At 35.1% G+C, this 13,608-nt stretch overlaps 1 protein-coding gene and 1 long non-coding RNA gene across 2 annotated transcripts; one reads left to right on the top strand and one right to left on the bottom strand.

Annotated features, from left to right (window-relative positions):
* The first annotated feature begins 1,887 nt into the window (after positions 1-1,887).
* Positions 1,888-6,242, top strand: LOC107800117 (uncharacterized protein At4g00950). Its single transcript, XM_016623263.2, has 2 exons — positions 1,888-2,549; positions 6,003-6,242. Exons 1-2 carry the CDS (start codon positions 2,019-2,021, stop codon positions 6,078-6,080), a joined length of 609 nt encoding a protein of 202 aa, XP_016478749.1. The 5' UTR covers positions 1,888-2,018; the 3' UTR covers positions 6,081-6,242.
* Positions 6,243-7,563: 1,321 nt separating this feature from the next.
* LOC107800116 (uncharacterized) lies at positions 7,564-10,275 on the bottom strand. The gene is made up of 3 exons (XR_001651296.2): positions 9,736-10,275; positions 8,553-8,831; positions 7,564-8,467 (listed from the first exon to the last, which is right to left on the bottom strand). It is a non-coding gene; the product is annotated as an uncharacterized LOC107800116 (long non-coding RNA).
* Positions 10,276-13,608: the final 3,333 nt, after the last annotated feature.

The raw sequence follows: 13,608 nt of genomic DNA, 5'->3' as shown, positions 1-13,608 counted from the left end.
CGACCAATTAAAAACGGTCAAAAATCGGTCGGTTTTTGCAGGATTTCGACCGATTTCGGTCGATTTTTCTAAATGCTTTTTGTTAGTTTTTTTTAGTAGTGACAAGAAAGGAGGATTACATAATAATGACAAATTAGATAGTTTACTCTAAAATCTTAAAAGCTTGATTTGATTAGCATTAATATAGCAGAATATAGAATTGATTAGCCATTTTCTAAATAAAACAGAGGCAAAGAGACAAATCACCGCAGTGACTGTGACTATAATCTGTACAAAAAATGGAAAAAGTTGTTGACGTATGGTAGGTGGCCTGAAAACGCTCTATCACTTTGTTTGAGTAGGTACAAAAATCCCAAGCTAACATGTCCAATCCAACTCTGAAAAGAGCTGACATTGTACATTATGCTATAGAATCCGAGGCAATCCAGTACCCAAAACAACTTTGCATATTTCTATTAAAGAAAAAGGCCAAATATATCTCAATACCATTAAAAATAGTTTATATTTATTTTTCGTTATACTTTTCGTTTAAATTTATTTCTACTACCAGTAAAGTAATCAAAATTATCGCTATTTCTAACAGCGATCCACGGTGACAAATTAAATCCCACATGGTCTGACATTTTGGGTGAGGTGGACGCCATGTGGCATGCCACCTCACCAATCATATTTTGGATGGGTAGGGTGAAGTGGCAATATGATTGGAGTGGTGAGGTGGCATGCCACATGTTGTCCACCTCACCCAAAATGTCAGACCATGTGGGATTTAATTTGCTATGGTGGATCTCCGTTAGAAATAAGGGGTATTTTTGATTAGTTTGCTGACAATAAGGATAAATTTAGACGGAAAGTATAACATAAGGTAAATGTAAACTATTTTTAATAGTACAGGGATAAATTTGAACATTTTTTCTTTTATCAAACAAACAAGAAATTAAATAAAAAGCGAATACCAATATAGATAGTGATGAAAAGGTAAGCGCCCTTTTATTTTTAATTAGAAATTAGAAATCTTGAAGTAAGTCTTGGATATGCAATCACCATTGTTTGGGAGTGATTTACCCCCAATGGACCTTCTAGGCTCAAATTCAAATTTAGTCAAATTTTAATAGAGCATAATCGGTTTAACCACTACCTTGTAGAACTTATCTTAAGTCTCAAAGGCACATTCTTATCGCACAAGATATCGGAAGCGAGCCTTCATTTCATCCACCCTACTCTGATACGATGTGTAACATTCTCATCAATCTCCCCATCATTCTGAATTATAAACCCAAGGTACCTGAAACTCTCTCTCCCGGGAATGACTTGCATATCAAGCCTCACATCTCCATCCGCTTCCTGGGTAACACCGCTGAACTTGCACTCCAAGTATTCGGTCTTGGTCATGTTCAACTTGAAACCTTTAGACTCAAGGGTATGTCTCCAGACCTCCAGCCTCTCGTTAACAACAGCCCGCGTCTCATCAATCAGAACTATGTCATCTGCAAATAACATGCACCAAAGCACCTCCCCTTGAATGTGCCGCGTCAATGCATCCATTGCCAAGAAAAATAAAAACGGCTAAGTGCTGACCCCTGATGCAACTCCATCTCACATTACATTTGTATGTTACTAATCCTTACATAACTATCATATAACTAGTTCCCGCATGATTAATTTTTACATAACTAATTACTATATAATTAATCCTTGCATAACTAAACACTACATAACTAATTCCTATATAATTAATCCCTATATTACTAATACATACATGAGTCTAACCAGTCTTAACAATCGCATCCCAAAAATCAACCACTCTCGTGACCACATGCAATAGCAATGTCTTAGTGGTTGCCTCCACACTCCACTGTTATCTCTGTATTAAGTACCTAAATTGATGTAAATGTGATGTGTCTGCTTTTTTCCTGTGAACAAACCATCAAGACATAAAAAGCATTGTCCTTTCATTTTCCTCTTTTTCCAAGTAAACATTTTCAGTTCTCTTCTCCATCTTCAAACTAATTAATAAACCCATGGCAGCAAAGCCAATTAGTTCCGCACCAAAATTTCCTCTTTTTGCCATGAAATCACCTCAACATTCAGGCATACTTACACCACCACTTCACACTTTAGCTTCTGTTCCTTTTAAATGGGAAGAAAAACCAGGCAAACCTAAGCCCTGCACTGACCTAATAACTTTACCAAATTCCATTTTCAATGAGCCCAAATGCTTAGAGCCTCCTCCTAGATTTTACTTGGAAAATACCAAAATACCCTCCCCTACTACTGTACTTGATGGACCTTATAACATAAAATCCAAATGCAGAAATGTTGATGGGAGAGGGCAACTTGGTACTTTGGTTCTTTACAAGAGTAATAAGGTGCGTAGAAGAAGAGGAAATTGGTGGCAGCGGTATTTAAAACGTAAGGAAACAAGTGTGGATTCAACAGATTGTGGGAGTGGCAGTGATGAATGTGGACGTCATTTCAGTACTGTGAAAATGGATAGACTTAGAAGAAATGGAACCTTCTCTAGCCTCACTCAGTCTAGGCCTCACATCTGGGTAAGTTTTTACAACTCCAATGTTTAGAATTCGTTTTGTTTAGCTGATTGAAAATTACTGACAAGCAGTAAGTATTGAAGAGTTAGAGCTAAATTTTTTAATAAATACCCTCTCTGTTTCAATTTCATGAGATAATTTGATTCTTACAAAGTGTAAGAAAGAAAAAAAAAATTATGGTGCTAAAAACTTAAGGAATAAAAACTTTGTGGGCCATGTTATTTATGCGGCTACAAAAAATTTTTATTAAGAGTAAAATGCGTAAATGAGAAGTTTAAAATTAAATTATTTAAAAATATAGAAATATATTATTTTTAAAATTTAAGTACCTCATCTAAATTGAAACGAATGAGTAATCATTATATGTAGCCAAGTTGATTGAATATGGAGTTTAAGAATAAAAAAAATAATTTAAAACTTATAATCCTAAATTTGCCATGAGATTTCTACGACTGTAAAAGTATTTTATGAGGATAAATTAAAAGTTAAAAGTTATATTATTTTGAAATATGAAAGGATATTACCCCATAAAATGGATTGATAACAGTTATGCTTTAAAGTTCTACTTTCTTAGTTTCAATTTATGTAAACCTATTTGATTGGGTAGTGAATTTAAGTAGGGGTGGGCTTAATACCGACCGAACCAAAAACATCGACCGAACCGTAAACTTCGGTTCATTCGGTTTTGGTTTTTCGGCTTATTCGTTGGGTTTGAGGTTTATGTTTTCTATAATTTCGGTGTTCGGTTCCGTGCTCGGTTTCGCAACATCGGTTTTCGGTTAAACCGAAAAATTAAATTTTTTTAATATGGGTCCTAACCTTTGGGCTCCTCTTAAGTTGTCTAGCCCAACTTTTTATATATATTTACTTATAAAATTTGAAGCCCAAACTCAAATAAAGTGCCACATTCTAAAAATTATCCCTTTTTATTTGCCAATGCATCTTTCATCTTTGTTTGCTTGCGCATACCTGCTAAAATTTTATATTTGGTGATGTCTTTTTTAAGGTTTCAAACTAGATGCATGGCAACACGAGATGAGCTAAGTATTTTCTTTTTTAACACTCCATTAAAAATAAGTGATCATCGTTAGACAAATTTTATTGAACTTTCCAGAGTTAATTTGGATTATGGCTTGGGAAATTGGTATGATTTGGGATTTCGGATGCTGAAGTGTTCAAGGGGTTTGGTTTTGTCGTTGTGAACTACGGCATAAAAGGAGATTGACAAATAAATTTTGTTTTATTTGAGGCTTGCTGAATTTGCACGGGGATATATGAGATAGTTATATTGTAAGTAATATTTATCAAATAAATTTATATTTTCTATATCAACTAAATGATTTGGCTAATTACTCCCTCCGTTTCAATTTATGTAAACCCGTTTGACTGAGCACGGAGTTTAAGAAAAAATGAAGACTTTTGAAATTTGTGGTCCTAAACAATTCAAAAAGGGGTCTAGAGTATTTGTGTGGTTATAAAAGCTTCTCATTAAGTGTAGAATTATAAGTTTAAGCAAAATTGTTTCCAAATTTAGAAAGGGGTCATTCTTTTTGGAACATACCAAAAAGGAAATAGGTTCACATAAACTGGAACGGAGGTAGTATATTATAAGTATCGCGTTTTCGAGTTTTAGTTGCTCTAAAAAATGAAATTAGTCATATTTTTTAGTAGAAAAAGTCCGATTTAAAAGCTCAATGTGACAAGACCAAACCGACTGAATTGAACCGAAAATCGACCGAACCGAATTAGTAAAAACCGAAGTAATCGAACTAATTTTGGTTCGGTTATTGATGCACCAAATAGAAAATCGAAAACCGAACAAAACGAATCGAACTTCATGAAAACCGAACCGAACCGACCGACGCCCACCCCTAAATTTAAGGAAGAGCAACACGGTGGGGGTTTGGGCCTGGGGTCGAGGTCGGGGGTTGGGATGGATTGGGGAGTGAAGGTGGGGGTGGGAAGGTTAGAAAGAGAGTTTTGGAAAATAATTTCCCTTCGCTTGGTAAGGAAGTCATTTTTCTTCAATTGGAGTAAAATGAATTCGTAAGGAAAATATTTAAGCCACCAAATATAAAAGTTCATACCAAACACACCATTATGTTTTTTTTTTTATTTTAGCGATGCACCCATTATTTAAAAATTTTAGATCCGCCTCCGGAGAGAAGTTCAGAAAATGTTTCGCTTTATATGTAGATTTCTGTTCTATTTGTGGATTGCTCTCACTTTAAACACTGAGAAATTAATGAGTAACAAATAGGCTCATAATTAGAAAGTGAAGTATGTAACTAGATATGATTAGTGTAAAAGCATGATGTGTACTTCAAGGTGCAAGACAAAAAAGCTTAATAATTGGGTTTGTTGTAGTTGAAGACGACAGTGTGGTTATTGCACGACTACTTCTCTTTTGGCAATTAAGATCCCGTTTGGATATAAGATTTTTTTTTAAACAATATTTGGTTAACAAAATCTTACTCCCTCAGTTTCAATTTATGTGAACCTGTTTGACTGGATACGAAATTTAAGAGAAAATAAGACTTTTTGAATTTGTGGTCCTAAACAAGTCAAAAAAGGGTCCAGAATATTTGTGTGGTTATAAAAGTTTCTCATTAAGGGTAGAATTGAAAGTTTAAACTATATTATTTCTAAATTTAGAACGAGGTCATTCTTTTTGAAATGCACCAAAAATGAAATAGATTCACATAAACTGGAACAGAAGGAGTATAATTTTTCCAATCTCACTTGAAAATGCATTTTCAAATTTGAAATTTTCAATTGAAAATGGGAAGGTTGCTAGTGTTTAGTTGCAAAATATGTTGAAACAAAGACATCCAAATATATTGCAAAAACTATAACCAAACACAACTTCATCTTCAATTCAAATTTTAGTGAAATTCCAAATTTGAATTTTTTTTTTGGAATTCATGTCCAAACGCCTACGCATGAACATTTCTCCCTCTTACTTATCTTATTATTTTGGTGTTTCTATACAGAATAAAATAACCGTAGTCATATTAATCTTGGATCTAATTTGCATTTTCTTATTCTGCTATCAAACATTCAGCACAACACTATTTTTTGAATTGTAACTTGGAGCAATAGTAAAGTTATTTCCATGTGATCTATAGGTCACGAGTTCGAGCAGTGGAAATAGCCACTAATGCATGCATTAGGGTAGGCTGTCAATATATCACACGGGAATGCCCGTTTGAATATGTTATCTCGGGATACTTTGTGCACCGGACTGCCCTTACTACTTCAGTAAATCATTTGTGTGCTATCATTAGCTTTGATCATTATGCCCCGGCTATTGTTCCATTCGCATTTAGAGAACTTCAGTCCTCTATAAACCTTGTCAAAGTTCAGTTAAAGAACATATTCTTAATCTGTAATTGTTCAGTTCCCTTTTTCTTCGTTTTGGTTCTTTTAAAATTCATTAATGTCCAAAATTTACAGGCTTCCATATACGAGGGTTTCAAGCAGGTCATACCGTGGAAGAACAAAAAATCAAAGAAAGAAGTGCTCATTGTATAAGAGTCCAACATGAGCTGCTCTATTAATCAAATCAAGAGTAACTGACTGCCTTATCTAGTGGTATTCTAAAAGTACTCGTCATATATGTAATGGAATTACGTTTTCCTCCTGAGATGTAATATACAATCTTTAGCTTTAATTGCACCTAAAACGTACTATAAATTTGGTGTGTGCGGTATGACTTTCTATTAGCCAATGTGATCTCTCGTTCAGTTTGTAGTTTACATGTAGGTCATTGCTCCCGTAGCATACATGAGAAGTATGTGAAGCTGACAATTCGCCAAATGCACAAATTGTCTTTCAAAGTTGAGGTGTTTGGCCAAATTTTTAGAAGGAAAAAAGTAAGTAGTTTTTCAGAAATAGAAAAAATACCTTCTCTCTAAAATTATTTTTTTGAAAATCTTTTTTGACAAAAATATACTTAAAAATATTTTTTTAAAAGTTTGGTCAAATACTAATGTACTGAAAAGTGTTTTTTAACTTAGTTAATCAAAAACAAATTGTTTCTCACCAAAAGTATTTTTTTGAAAAACACATTCTCAAAATAAGCTGATTTTAGAAGCTTAGCAAACATGAGAATAAAGTTTCTTTTCAACTTCCTCACAACCTCCTCTCTAGAAGAAAAGAAAAGAATGAATGACAAAAAAAACTAGGCGATTTTGTTTTTATCTACCGAAATTTAAGTAGGCAAAATTATTTGGTACGTGTAACTCGTGAGAAATATATAGCAGATTAAAAAAAATAAAAATAATAGGCCAGTTGCATTGCAACAGTCATCTTAGTAATGGGGAGGAATACGCCATGAACCCATTCCTGTTGGGAGAGCTAAAATTGAATCAATTCAAACGAAATAATCTGAAAATTCACGCTAAAGTGTGGCACACAAATCACAAGTCACTACAAGAAAATGTGTAATTTGTGGAGGTTATCATCGCCAAAGGCTTTTTGTGGCAGTTTTAAATAATCCCACAACAACCACCGCAAATTAAGTTTATGATTAATGGGGGTTTTAAAGTCAACTAAGGGCGGCTTATAACCTCCCTTATATAATTTCAATGCTAAAAAATAATAATTTGTGGTGCTTTGTGACTGTGATCTGTGATTTTTGAAAAATAATTAGTCACAGTGTATAACCATTACAATATGAGCTATATGTTAAAAAAAAATAATTAGTTGGGGTCTATAATCTCCACAATATAATCTCTTTCATAATTTTTAATTTGTGGGGGATTAATTACCATCACGAGTTGAATATTGAAATGCGCTTTCTTCTCATTAAATATTGCACGATTAAATAAGATCAAGCTTGTATCGGCATATGCATAAACAAAATAAAATTATATACTAAATAATACTCATTATATAATAGAAATCAAATTTCATTAAACATCCACAATAGCAACATTCACAAATTCAAGTACTACAAATCATACTAAAGCAATATAAACTAAAGTAGCTCCTACACGTTACTACTAAAAATCCATAAAAGTAACATTGGTTCCACATTAAATAAATAACATTCTAAGTATTTGCTTGGTGATTCTGATAACTGCTGCCCCATGATCCTCTTACATCAACCAGTGAGATAAGTTCACTCTCTGCATCATCACTAGGCTTGAAACAATAAAAAGAATATTTAGATGAAAAATCTTACCATTATACCATATTTAAATTTCGAATGCTTCCTTAAAGCTTTCTAGCTATGATCAAGATGAGGACTATCTCCTCGTGACAATTCAGTTATCTGTGGTTGAGGAGAAAATATACTAACAAATTGCTCAGGAACTCTTCCTTCCTTTGATATCATGTAAGCTTTCAGTGCAGTTAAGGTGTCTACTAATTGGGACTTCAAATGAGTGACCTCTTGTTGCAACAAGCCCACTAATCTCTATTTATACCCGGTGGCACATTGCTTAAAAGTTCAATTCTGCTTTTGGCCGGGTTATAAAATTCATCCCACAACCTATGTCTATGTGTAGCCCACTTCTTATTCAAACTAGCACTGCAATATCTGTATGCAATGGCATTAGTAGTCCTAAAAAAGAACAGGGACTTCAAATGAAAAAGAAAAACAAAGTTAGTTTTCTATGCATATATAAAAATCTAGTTACAATAAATAGACATATGTATAATACCTTTAGCATGATTTCAAAGCAGTCTTCCTTGTAAATTTTAGGAATACCTCACGGTTCTGACCACCTATCAAAATTAATTGGGAAGAAATTGCCATCAATAGCCAGTAATCCACAATATCCGGCGAGCAACCCTTGCACTTCCCCATATGCTGCATCGTAGATATCAAAGTCCACAATGATGCGGTCTCCGATAGGTAGGCTGTTGACCCTCATTGACCTTGATCTTAATGTACTTGGTAGTGTTGTTTGAGTCTTTAATAAAAAACAAGTTAGTCAACCAAAAGGAAAAACATCATAAATTTATAAAGTGAAATAAACATACATATAAGGCATATACCTATTGCCTCTACTTTCCAATATTGTGTATATTCACGTCCATGATGGTGTGTGGACATTGCACTCAGATTTGAAGGCTGAGTTGGAGCTTGTTCTTGTTGTGGGACTTCATCAGCTACTGAGGAACTTGCAGGAGCATGCGGGGGAGCTTGTAACGATATTGAGGGCTCTATAACAAGTGACGGGACTGGAGTTGTTGATGGTGAAGAACGCCGAGGAGCATCATATGGTCCATGAGCTGATTTTAATGGATTTTTGAAACGTTTAACTTTTGGCATGACTGCATATTCATAAAAATATAAAAAATTGGTGAATCAAATATGATCTAGTGCACACAAACCTTACCCCTACCTATCGAGGTAGAGAGGTTGTAATATAATCTACTATAGCAGGTTAGGATACTATTTTTATCATATTATCAATTAGTGTTTATTGTAAAGCTTTAACTGTAATTAAACCATAAACTTATTACTCAAATAACACTTGTCTAAAGACTCAACTTCAATGGTTGGTATTAGCACCCAGTGCTCATTCCCTTGGAGAAGAGCCATTGATAGGCAAAAGAGCAGTACTATGTAATAAAACTGCTCGTTCAACTCATGCAAAGGAAAAGGCAGGTATGTATTCAAAGAATATTATATACATTGGGGAACACACATAGCATGGAACACTTTTATGGAATAATGGGAAGAATGCTGGATAATGAATATGCACAAGTAATGGCATGCGTGTTGGAGGACCATTTCATGGCACTGGATGGATTGGGAACGAGGAAAGGGCAGGAGGCAAGGCACAATAAGATACTTTTTACTGATAAAGAAAAGTGTTACTGGAGCAATTAAAAAGATCTTGAAAATTACTTAGCAGTAATCTCTAAAACTCCCATTTTCATTCAATAACATAAAAACAGCTTTGAAAATAGAATCTTAAACTGGTAAACTTGAATCCTTTAAGAAAAACATTCATATACAACAAAAACTCAAATGTGAAGCTACAAACATTTGAAACTGAAACTCAAATAACACTCTTTCTTATCAAATTAAAATCCTAAAAAAAATCTGAATAAAACTCGGATGATCCAGAACGAACATTGAAGGACCAATCAGGAACAAAATAAACAAGTAATTATGTAAAACATAAATAAATAAATTCCAAAACATGAATAAAAGAGCGGGAAACCTCACCGGAAGGCCAGATCTAAAGATTGCACCTCTGTGTCTCCCTTTTTTCGCCAACCAGAACAAAAATAAAACACACCTCGCGGCGTTTAAAAGATTCAAATAACTTTTTAACCGTCTGATTCAGACACAACAGAAGATTCAATGGCTAGGAGTTGATTCACTTCACTCCAAAGCCACCAAAACCCTCTGCATAAATGCCTAAATATTTTATAAACCCAAACTGGGAACTTAAAATCTCTTGCCAAATAAAAAATCAAAACGTGAAAATGAAATCAGTTGAAGCTTACCGATTTACCAGATCCGATTTACAAAACTGGATAAATACTAAAAGTAGGGGGAGGGGACTGCTAGAAGGGTGTTAAAGGCGGAGGTTTCTGGAGAAAGGGGTTAAGGGCGTGAAGGGTTGGGGAATATGAGGGAAAGGGGAAAATGTGGGGGGAAATAAAGGCGCCCTTTTTTTATTTTTAGGGCAGCCGAGATTTATTTGAGTCACTTAATGACAACCCCCCAAATTGATACAATTTGAGGAGATAGTAAGAACCTCCTCAATAAAACCTCCGCAAATGGTCCGTTTTCTTGTAGTGAGTTAAGGGTATTTAACATATATAATTTATATACATAACTTTATTTTTTCGAAGAGCGAAGCGATGTCAATTGATTAGTACTTGAACAAAGCTGGCTCCGCCACTGCAGACTAACTAGTTTTCATTTTTGTGCATTAAATAATATAATTATTTGGTAATAATATTTAAAAAGGTTCATGATTGAGTTGGTTAAGGACTCTACATATTACTTAAAAGTTTCGCACTGTCATTTCGAGATAACCAATGTTATTGGAACAATGGAAAAGGCCACCAAGAGAGCCTTCCTCATTCTCTAGCAGAATTGCCCAGCTGCTAAAATTAATGTGTAAAAAAGCATAGGTTGATAAGCACGGATGTTTGTGATATTTCTAACTCAGATTCTCTTTGATACTGTCAAATGGCGATTACTGAATACATTTTTTTTAACCTAAAATTTGTCAAATAGGCTAAGCAATTGAATTTATAAGATTTAGCCACATACAATTCTGATTAAACCAAAGTTATTGACCCTTTGTTAATAAAGAATAATGTAATGATAGTAACTGATGTAAACTAAGGATCCACCAAACTATACAGAGAATCTGGTTCTCTATCAGTTCCCACAGTACACAGCAGTAAGTAAAGAACACAACAATATATATATGGAAAATTCCCAACTCACGGAATTAAAAATCACGACCTACACTGGTAGGATTTCAACTGCACTAACTGAGCAAACTTTAGATTATAACCTATTGCAATCTAGGAATTAACCTCTTAATTCATCACCTACTCACAATAACTATATTGTAAGCCTCTTTGTAATAACTCTATTACAAAGCTAACCACTTGACAAACTCTAGTCAAAACAACCACAAAGATAATGGTTTAAAAGGTGTCCTATGAATGCTTCTGAAAAGTTGTATAAGAATTACAATTTAATAATCACTAAGACAAAGACACAATAATACTAAAAGACACACGACATAATCAATGTTGGGATCTGGTCCTTTGTTCTATTGCTGCTTTGTTCTTTAATGCCTCAGAGAGAATGAGGGCGGCTGCACACTTGAGAGAATTGAATGTTTATATTTTGCAAGTGTGTATTGAAATCTCTTGCCTCATGTTGATAATATATGTGTGAGGTCATCAAAGATGATGGAAGGGAGTGTCCGGGACACTGCATGCTTGATCAGTATTGTTGTACTGTTGCATGTACAATGCAACAACATTAATAGCTGTTAGAATTGACTTGTACTGTGACCGGAGGAACTGATCCCTATCGGTTCCCTCATCTGATTTTATTGAGAATTAAACCAGACATTTGACTCGTTTCTCTGAACGTTGAGGAACCAATTGTATCAGGTTCCCTATCTGCTTCTCTAATAAAGTTTATCAAATTATCAAAAACTAAAGCACATAACTTATCAATTTTCCCATTTTTTATGATGCAATACTTGGAATTGATATTCTCATACGAGAACAAGATTTCATACTATTCCCCTTACGAATCAATCGTATTACCTGAGAAACTGTTTCCTCCCTTTCAAATTTCTTCCCCTTTTTGGCATCATCAAAAGAATTAGATAAGTAAATGCAATAAGAAGTCCAGCAAAGTTAACTCATGTCACTTGTGTGCATACAACATGGCTAAAAATAGAACGCAAAAGTATAACATGCATTAAATAGACGACGATGCTCATTAATTAGGGAAAGAAGAGAACATTGTAGCAGTACCATAATTACACACATATACAATCGAAACAAAAACTAGAGTGCCACAGTTAATGAGCAAGGACAACAAAAAGACAAGACAAACTTAAGAAAAAACTGACAGAGGAGTAGGACAGGGAACAAAAGGACTAGGGAGCAAGGGCCTTGAGGAGGTTATCCATGCGAGCATTAGCTGCTCTTTGATCGTTGATCAGCAGCTCCTCCAGGTTCTCCACTTGGTTTCTCAACTCTGTATTTTCAGCTTTCACGGGGGAAATCTCTTCTCCCTGAGCATTGTTGGAACCGAGTTCCTTGCTGGCCTGATTGAGCTTAGACTCAAGAATAGCATTTTGTGCCTTCAACCGCCTGACTTCCTCATTTGGAGAATTTTAAGAATCGATAAGCTGAGAGATTGTGGAATTGCTTCCTATACCTCTCTTTTTGTCCATACATTCACATTTTTCCATGGTGATCATGGTGAACATTTGTTTGCGGGTTCCCACTGATGCTCTTACCTAAGGGAACTCAAATCTTTCAAAAACTTTAGTGAGGAGGAACCCATAGGGCAATCCATGTTTGCCATCCTTGAAATCTACCACTTTCTTCATATGCTCAATCATAATTCCAAGCAGATTGATGGAAAAAACCAGGTCTACTATAGAGGCCATGGATCTCCTCTCAGCCCTAGGTAGCAGGACCTTGTTCACCAACTCAAATAACAGTTGATATTCTGGTAGAAGTGCCTTCTTGTGCACTCATTCTCCCATTTGAACAGCTTCAGGCTTGATGATTATCTTCTTAAACTTTGGGGAATAGGTTCCCTCTACAGTTGACATCGCTTCTGTAAGCATCCAAAGAATCTCACCAAGAAGAACCTCATCTATCACAAAATCCTTCCCATTGATCTTCAAGAAAATTGTGGCACCCTCCACTATAAACATGTCAGCATAGAAACTGTAGACCTCCTCTTCATACACTTTTGGATTTTTGATGTCAAAAAGATGAGTCCACTTCTGGAATTCATAATCTCCACCATCTGCCACATCCATGAGCGATCAAGTATCTCAGAATCAAACAATCTCCCCCACAAAACTTTATGTTTCTTTAACTTTGCTCTCCTCAAGCTCATATAGTTCAACTTTTGTGCTCTTTGAGGAACCAGGTTCCTCACTGCTATTTGGCCTCTTTTTGAGAGGTTTCTTCTTCTCTACAGTTTTCTCCTTCTCAACTTCTCCTTCTTTACCAACTTCATCATCCTTTTCAGATGGAGCCTTCTTTTGTTTCACAAAAACTACTTTCTTTGACATTTTCCTTACAAGAGTAGCAGTTTCCTGTGTTGTTTCCTCATCATCAATCTCTACAATATCCGCCGGAGGCTCATCCTCCTCATCAATAAGCCTACTTTTAACAAGCCTTCTTCTTCTCCTTATTCTCTTTCAACGCACTGTCAAGTGCAACCTTTTTCTGCTGCCTAGTGGTGGGTTGTTTAAGAACATACACTTTTGTGGCCATCCCACCACTCCTAACAACAATAAACTGGACTACAGACAAATTATCTAGGTCTTCCTCACTATCACTAGATTCTTCCTTAGACACAGAC

The sequence above is a fragment of the Nicotiana tabacum genome, chromosome 23 (genome assembly GCF_000715075.1).
Source record: "Nicotiana tabacum cultivar K326 chromosome 23, ASM71507v2, whole genome shotgun sequence".
Lineage (NCBI taxonomy): Eukaryota > Viridiplantae > Streptophyta > Magnoliopsida > Solanales > Solanaceae > Nicotiana > Nicotiana tabacum.
Note: the sequence above shows the minus strand (reverse complement) of the source record. Positions and strands in the feature narration are given on the sequence as shown.